The 8,372-nt window shown below is 53.8% G+C and overlaps 1 protein-coding gene across 1 annotated transcript; it reads right to left on the reverse strand.

Moving 5' to 3' along the window:
- Window positions 1-591: 591 nt before the first annotated feature.
- fastk (Fas-activated serine/threonine kinase) lies at window positions 592-7,987 on the reverse strand. Its single transcript, XM_051953779.1, has 11 exons — window positions 7,826-7,987; window positions 5,238-6,069; window positions 4,786-5,128; window positions 4,524-4,711; window positions 4,301-4,449; window positions 4,011-4,227; window positions 3,645-3,804; window positions 3,413-3,504; window positions 2,581-3,271; window positions 2,399-2,513; window positions 592-1,660 (listed from the first exon to the last, which is right to left on the reverse strand). Exons 2-11 carry the CDS (start codon window positions 6,025-6,027, stop codon window positions 1,574-1,576), a joined length of 2,832 nt encoding a protein of 943 aa, XP_051809739.1. The 5' UTR covers window positions 6,028-6,069; window positions 7,826-7,987; the 3' UTR covers window positions 592-1,573.
- Window positions 7,988-8,372: the final 385 nt, after the last annotated feature.

Raw genomic sequence — 8,372 nt, forward strand, 5'->3', positions numbered from 1 at the left:
GGTCCTCCTTGCACAAAGGAGCAGATATCTGTCCTGCTGATGGGTTGAGGACCTTCTACAGTCCTGTCCAGCTCTCCCAGACTAACTGCCTGTCTCCTGGAATCTCCTCCATGCTCTTGAGAATGTGCTGGGAGACACAGCAAACCTTCTGGTGATGGCACGCATTGATGTTTCATCCTGGAGGAGTTGGACTGTCTGTGGAACCTCTGTAGGGTCCAGGTATCACCTCATGCTACCAGAAGTGACTCTGACCCTAGCCAAATGCAAAACTAGTGAAAAACAGTCAGAAAACATTAGGAAGGAAAAAAACATCAGTGGCCTTCACCTGTAAACTCATTCCTGTTTTGGGGGGTGTCTCATTGTTACCCCTCTAGTGCATCTGTTGTTAATTTCATGAACACCAAAGCAGCTGAAACTGACTAAAAAGCTCCTCAGTTACTTATTGACCAGATCAGTATCCCACATGTTTCACTGATTTGATGCAGTACTTAGATTAAAAAGTGTTCCTTTAATTTTTTTGAGCAATGTATAATGTTCTCTAAATGTTCTCAAACGTTCTACCAGAGAATGAAATGAGACACAAACACTCAGTTCTCTTTGATCTTTTATAGACATTTGGATTCATAGATTTATAGAATATAAACAAACGTCCGTCACCCGATACACAAATAAATAATCTGACCTCTGACCCCACACAACCTCCTCCAGGCTTTTGGCACACACACACACCCACACACACCCACACACACCACACACACACACACACACACCCTGTTACCATGGCAATATCCCCCTCCTCTGAGTGGACCACGTTACCCATCAGCCCCTGCTCTGATCTTAGAAAACAAACTCCCACATGCATTGTCGTTACCACGGTTACCAAACTTTATAAAAGGGCCCCTCCCACCCTCCAAAAAAGTAAACAGGAAGTAATAGCTCATCCACACGGCGACCAATCAGATCAGCGACGCGTTCAGGGACCCTCCGCTGATCAAACCACCGGCTCACCTGCACAGGTGAAGTCAGCAGCTGCTTACCGCTCGCCTGAAGGTGCGTTCAAGGACACTTCGACATCTGGGAGCAGAGTTGAAACTCCTCTGAGGGTCGGTGAACGCACCACAGATTAAAACGTGAAGGACCATGAGAACAGGTTCCACCATGAGAACAGGTTCTATTTGAAGACCAGCGGCTGGTTTCTGCTGCTGGCTGGAGGGAAGAACCGATGGAGAACCTGGCGAACAGTCAGAACATCTGCACACCAGCAGCTCCTCAATCATCTGGTGATGGTTCCAACTCTTCAGGGTTTGGAAAATGTTCAATTTTCTGTCAGAACAGATGGAACTCCACCTCCTTCCTGATCAATGAAGGAAGTGATCGGAACTCTGATCAATAAATGAGTGATAATCAATGTGCACATGGACGTTCCCCCTGATCTCTGACTGATAGGACATCTCTCACACACACACACACACACACACACACACACACACACACACACACACACACACACACACACACACACACACACACACACACACACACACACACACACACACACACACACACCGGGGCGTCATAGCGGGGCGTCCAGCAGCTTCTGGTGCAGGTACGTCTTCACCTCCTCGATGCCGTTCAGCTTCTCCAGCTCGTGGTACGGCAGCTGAGGGGACAAGAACACATCACAACAGCATTCTTCTGGTTCTCACAGACGTTCCACCTCCTCGGTTCTAATGGACCTCATGACTGCATTCTAAGTGTCTGACGTTGAAGCTAAGGAACTGTGTTAGATGAAGATGGAACCTAACCTCAGGTCCAGGTCGAGATACTGGGCTAGCCTGTGGGCTCTGTGGTTGTGTGGCTCTATGGTTGCGGGTGGTTCTAGGGTTGCGGGCGGTTCTAGGGTTGCGGGCGGTTCTAGGGTTGCGGGCGGTTCTAGGGTTGCGGGCGGTTCTAGGGTTGCGGGTGGCTCTAGGGTTGCGGGTGGTTCTAGGGTTGCGGGTGGCTCTGGGGTTGCGGGTGGCTCTGGGGTTGCGGGTGGCTCTGGGGTTGCGGGTGGTTTTAGGGTTTCGGGTGGCTCTATGGTTGCGGGTGGTTCTAGGGTTGCGGGTGGTTCTAGGGTTGCGGGTGGCTCTATGGTTGCGGGTGGCTCTATGGTTGCGGGTGGTTCTAGGGTTGCGGGTGGCTCTGGGGTTGCGGGTGGCTCTAGGGTTGCGGGTGGCTCTAGGGTTGCGGGTGGCTCTAGGGTTGCGGGTGGCTCTAGGGTTGCGGGTGGCTCTGGGGTTGCGGGTGGTTCTAGGGTTGCGGGTGGTTCTAGGGTTGCGGGTGGTTCTAGGGTTGCGGGTGGCTCTGGGGTTGTGGGTGGTTCTGGGGTTAGGTGGTTCTGTGGCTCTGGACTGACCTGCAGGATGATGTATCCCAGCAGCCTCAGGTGGCGGTCCCTCATGGCCCTGGACCCGACCAGGACCTCAGAATTGTGGCAGTAGTGCCACTTGTCATTGACGGACATGATGACCCTGCAGAGACACACACGGTTAAACGGGTTCCTTCAGAGGACGGGTTCTGCTGGAACCTGGGACTGACCTCCGGATCTGCCTCTGGTCTGGGAGGGTATCGGGGTCCGGTCTGTCGGGGGGGTGGAGCTGCGGTGGGGTGGGGGGCCCTCTGTCGGCCTCGGGCCCCTCGGAGAATGGGACTCCTTCATAGAACCCGGGGAGCTCGCAGTCCGTCCCCTGGACTCCCGGGGCCCCTGAGCCCCTGTCGTCCTCCAGGATCTTCCCAATGGAAAACTGGAACAGGGAATCTGGTGCCGGGGCCCCCGTGGGCCCCTGAGCTCCGGGCGGTGCCAGTCCGTCAGACGGGGGGCTGCTGAGCGTGGAGCTGTCCTGGCTCTCCAGAGAGTGCTCCTTGGCCAGGCCGGCGTAGTACTCGGGGACGTAGTAGGGGCCGTAGTCCAGGGGCCCCCCGTTAGTCCCAGGCCTGGGGGCCACTGAGGGCGCCGCAGCCCCTGGCGTGCTGCGGATGTGGGAGGGCAGGAAGGACCGGGCCTCCAGGGCTCCGCCCAGAACCTCTCCTACAGGACTGGTCGGCTCGCCGCCCTCCTCCAGCGCCACAAACGGAGAGAACTTCTGGAACTCTGAGGTCACCACGGCAACCGCACTGTCCGGCTTGGTTGCCACGGCAACGCAGGATGGAGGAACGATGCTCAGAGCCAGACCGGCCCCGGTCCGGATGGGCAGAACCCGACCAGAACCATCCATCCACAGAACAAAGTCTGGAGACAGCAAGCATAGCACAGACATACTTCAGTAATCAGATTACAGTACTCAGATTACAGCACAGACATACTGCAGTAATCAGACTACAGTACATGAATATTAGGTACAACATTACTGCAGTACTCGGTGTGTAGTACCTGTGTAGTATCCTGGGGCGAGTACTTCATCCTGTTTGTAGTTCTGTTCTCCAACCAGCTGCCGCAGAGCCTCAGCAACCAGACCTTTATAGCTGACAGAGACAGAACCAGTTAGAACCGGTCAGAACCAGACAGAATCAGACAGAACCAGTTAGAACCAGACAGAACCGGTCAGAACCATTTAGAACCAGTTACAACCGGTCAGAACCAGTCGCACCAGGTGAGCTGTTACCTGTACTTGCGGTTGACCTCATCAGCGGTGAGGGCGTGGTCAAACATCAGCACCTTGTGGGCGTCCTGCAGTCGAGGTCCGCTGTATTCCTGGAACTCCAGCTCCACGGCGGCGTCCAGCAGGGACAGGTAGCGCCTCACGATCAGAGCGTACGGGCTGTCTGTGGGGCACACTTGTTAGACTGGGAGGACTGGGGTTCAGCTAGTTGTACTGGTTATCGTGGTGTGTTACTGGTGTTATACTGGTTATAGTGTTGTTATATTGGTTGTACTGGTGTGTGACTGATGTTATACTGGTTTTACTGGTGTGTTACTGGTTTTACTGCTGTGTTACTGGTGTTATACTGGGTGTACTGGCGGTACTGACTGGTGACGTTGCTGATGAAGGCGGAGGAGAAGACTCGGTGGAGCACCAGGCCGGGGAAGTGTCCCAGCTGGAACAGCGACATCAGGATGTTGACGGTGGCGAGCGGCGAGCTGAGGGCCTTCAGCTCCACCACCTCCTCCAGCCGGGAGAAGAACTGCTGCTCGTTGGAAGGACGGTAGCTCATCCTGCTGAATGGGAACACCAGCTTCTGGATCACCTGAGGGCAGACACAAGCACACCTGAGCTCTGACCACACCTGAGAAGACCCATGGAGCGGCAGCGGTCCTCACCTTACTGTCCAGGTACTCGGCCTTCTTCACCAAGAAGTCTGCGATGGTGTCGAGCAGTCTGGTCTCTCTCAGCCGGTGTCGGGCAATGTATTTGGCGATCAGAGCCATGGTGTAGGGAGTGATGCTGTCCACCTTCTTTGGTAGCTCCTCTGTGGACAATAAAACACAGCGGGTCAGGTTGGTTCCATTGAGGATCTGAAGGTCCAGAGATAACCACGCCCACCTGCCAGGCTGCTGATGAACCTCTCCTGGCGGTTCTGGTAGAACAGGTGAGAGCTGAAGATCAGCTCCAGGCTCTTGTTGCTCGCCTCTCTGGCGCATGCTGCCAGCATCTCGTCCAGCAGCGCCATCTCCTGGTCGCGGACCCCGCTGACGCTGGCCAGAGTGTGTTTGACCAGACGCAGGATCTTCCTGAGGACAGACGGACGTTTGGTGTCCAGGAGCTGAACACTTAGAGAGACCAGGACGAACGGAGAGGTTCTCACCTGTTGGCCAGCAGCTGCTCAGGGTTTGGAAGTGTGCTGTTGCTGCTGGTGGTGGCGGTCGCAGCGCCCCCTGCAGTCGCTGCAGCAGCTTCCTGAGGCTGCAGCGAGCGCCACTTGAGTCTGTAGTACGACAGCAGCAGGAAGAGCGTCTGCGGGTGGCGCTCTCTCTCCAGGTTCTTCTCCAGGCCGGCCAGGCAGGCCTCGGTCAGCGGGTGCTGGCTGCCCGGGTGCAGCTTCATGCTGGAGCTGAACACCATGGACACGTCCTTCTGGTTGAACTGGTTCAGTCTGGACTGAGACTCTGCCTCCAGCACCTGGACCACCTGGGAGTCACTGGGCAGACCTGAGGGACGTAGAGACGCTACCTTCATCAAAGTCTGACAGACAATACCTGTGGACAACCTGCTGATCACAATCGGGGTGGAGGTGTGTTTGTTGCCATGGCGACTCACCGAGTGCAGCGACGGCGTACAGGCAGTTGACGATGCTGAAGTTGTCGAACTTGGCGCAGTCGCTGACGATGGCGCCGCAGAGTGTCTGGAAATCCTGGTGCTCCAGGATCTGACGGCCATCCCCCTCTGCTGCCCCGCTGCTGGAGGCGTCGCTGTCACCCTCGTCCCTGGATGTGCGCGTTGGGGGCGTGGCCTGCAGCAGCTGTCCGATCTTCTGCAGGGCGACGGGGTAGTGGTTGTGGGAGATCTTGGCGGGGTTCTGGGTGACCCAGCGCAGAACTTCGTCAGGCCGCCGCGAGCGCTCGATCAGCCGCTTCATGGTGAAGAATGTGTCGTAGCTCATCTTCTCGTGGATGAAGTTCCACGTCTTCTTCTTGGCGCCCGCCGATCCTCCAGCTGGGGCTATGCCCCCGTACGTGTGGAAGGAGGTGTGGTGCTGGTAGTGCGGGGGCAGTGGGGGCGGGGCCAGGTGGTGGGCCGGAGGGTGGGGGTGGTAGTGGTGGTGGAAGTGAGCTCCACGGTGGGCATCAGGTCGTCCCTGGTACAGTGGGTAGGCGGGGGGAGGCGGCGCTGGGTGGTGGGAGAGGTGGGGGTGAGGAGGGTGTGGCGCCTCGAGCACAGTGAGCCCCGCCCTCCGCCCCTGTTTGACCCCACTCCCTCCTCCCCCTCCTCCTCCTCCCCCCGCGGTGCTGTAGAGGCGAGTGGCGTACATGGAGACGGACTGGGGGTGGCAGGGAAGGAGGCGGTGAGCTCGGCTCAGGAGGCGCCACCCAGTGGACAAACACAGCATAGTCCAACAGCCAGACCGCCTGGAGGGAACAGCTCAGCACTCCTGTGGAGGGGGAGAATGTCAAAGGAACAGCTGAGCGGGGGGGAGAATGTTAAAGGAACAGCTGAGCAGGGGGGTAGGGGTGGGGGTGGGGGCATTCACCAAAACAAACTGTATCTAAAGAAGTTCCCTTTTAATCCAGACAGAAGGTTCTAGATGGATCCAGCAGATGTTAGGATCAGTTGGAGGTTTCAGTGGATGGAGACTGTTCTAGAAACACGATCAGCTGATCCTAACCCTCCGTCCATCCATTAGTCAGGAGAAGAATCCACATTAATCAGGCCTGATCCTGATTGGTTCCCTTTCGGCCTACAGTCACCTCAGACCAGTTTACATCTAAAAATCTCAGAGGAACCTCTGATCCAGTTCATTGTTTTCTGACACTTTAGATCAATTCAAACATGTTTCCTTGTTTCTGTTCTTGACTGATTTCCTGACTTGGATATTAATCAGAGATCCTACAGGTAGGACATTAATCAGAGATCCTATAGGTAGGTCATGGCTCATTAAACATCAGAACAACGACCAGATGTTTAACATGTTGATTATACGTGAAAAAAATCATGTGTCAGCTGATGTCTGATCAGTTTCCAGATGTACATTGAGGCTGCTGCCACAGACCAGAATAACACCCGTAACCATGGTAATCACACACAAAGATGGCGACAGCTCTGGCCTTAAAACAGTCAGAAAATGTAAAAGAGGCAAAAATGTTTTAGTTCATAACTAAAACTGTCCTGTAATGAGATGAACACACGCCTGTTCAAGGGTACACACCTGGTCTTACCTATAAATGCAGCTCCATCTGCTGAACCCTCCAATAGATCTGATCCTGAAGATCCTAAGAACTTCTGAATGGATATTCAGAAGCTTCTGACTGGATTTAAAATCTAAACCTCTTCAGATACTCTGGTCTGACTGAGGATCGGTGGAGGCTGCGACTAACAGATTATTTATTGATTTATCTGTGGATTATTTTCTGCATTAATCGATCAGCTGTTTGGTCTCAAAAAACTGGTCAGAAAACCATGAAAATGTGGATCAGAGTCCCTCAGATGTCTTCAGTTTACTGTCAGAGGAAAGAAACCAGAAAATATTCACACTGACGGAGCAGCTGGATCAATACCTGATCAATACCTCAGGATCACACCAGATAAACTTCATGATCAATGGATTGATCAGCTGCCCACAGAGCCTCAACTGTCACCTGTCCTTCTTCGTGCTGATCACCTGTCAGCTGAGCTAAACGCCTTCATGCTAGCAGCGTTAGCCGCAGTTTGCCGGTTAGCCCCCCTCTGGACACATACAGATACGTCACAATTTAGATCAAGCATTAAGATGACGTCATCCTTTAAATGACAGTTTATTCGGTCAGTGCAGCTAACACTCCGCTAATAGCCGAGCTAGCCGGACTGCTAACTGACAGTCATTTAAATTAAACTGACAGTTAGCAGCGAAGCTAACTGTTGCTACAGCGGACCCGAGCAGCTGTAAGCTAAGCTAGCTGTCAGGTCGTTCATTTAAACTGTGACAACAGCAGGGAAGCTAACAGCTGCTACATGCTAACTAAGAACTAGCCGGCTGTATGCTAAGCTACCTTCCAGCTCCGTTAGCCTGTTAGCAGCAGCCTGCCCTTCTCCCTGCAGAGAAGCCGGCTAACCCGGTCCTTCTCCGGGCTGTAACCCGGGTCAGAGTCCGGTCCTGCATTGGATTGTAGCCCGGGCTACAGTCGGTACCGGGCCGGATCCGGAGAGTTTACCTCATAGCTCAGAACCTCCGCAGCTCCGCTCTGTGAAACCTGTGAGGCCGCTGGTGGTGCGGGTTCAGCGGGGAAACAGGCAACGGTCAGCCGCTTCATTCCTCCACACAGCCCGCAGACGCCATCCTGCTCTACCCGGCATGCACCTGGGGGTGGGGGGTGGGGGCAGCGACACCAGATGGTAACAGCAGTACACTGCCGCTGTTATCCATAATATTACTGTTAATAATGATATTGTCACTATTGGCGAGTTCTCACTTTTCCTGATCACCTCAGAGGTCACTGAATGCAGCATCATTATTTATTATTACTGCCTTTTGGTTTTAAACCATCTGCAGCACATTTCATGCAGTTTTGTCCTCCTTTCACTATCTGAGCAAACAACCCAAACATCAACCTACCTGCTGAACAGTCAGGCTGTTTATTTTTATTTTTTATTTATGAGGTGGATTATCCATTTTAAGGCCATCTTTCACAATGTTCCACAATGTATATCTATCTATCTATCTATCTATCTATCTATCTATCTATCTATCTATCTATCTAT

This window comes from Acanthochromis polyacanthus, chromosome 9, assembly GCF_021347895.1.
Source record: "Acanthochromis polyacanthus isolate Apoly-LR-REF ecotype Palm Island chromosome 9, KAUST_Apoly_ChrSc, whole genome shotgun sequence".
NCBI lineage: Eukaryota > Metazoa > Chordata > Actinopteri > Pomacentridae > Acanthochromis > Acanthochromis polyacanthus.

Bases quoted from the DNA above. Each gene is read 5' to 3' on its own strand.
- fastk (XM_051953779.1), bottom strand. From the start codon at position 6,027: ATGCTGTGTTTGTCCACTGGGTGGCGCCTCCTGAGCCGAGCTCACCGC. The intron at 4,450-4,523 runs GTGGGCGTGGTT...TATTGTCCACAG, and splicing joins GTTCATCAGCAGCCTGGCAG to AGGAGCTACCAAAGAAGGTG. The intron at 3,805-4,010 runs GTCAGTACCGCC...TGTGCCCCACAG, and splicing joins CTTCATCAGCAACGTCACCA to ACAGCCCGTACGCTCTGATC.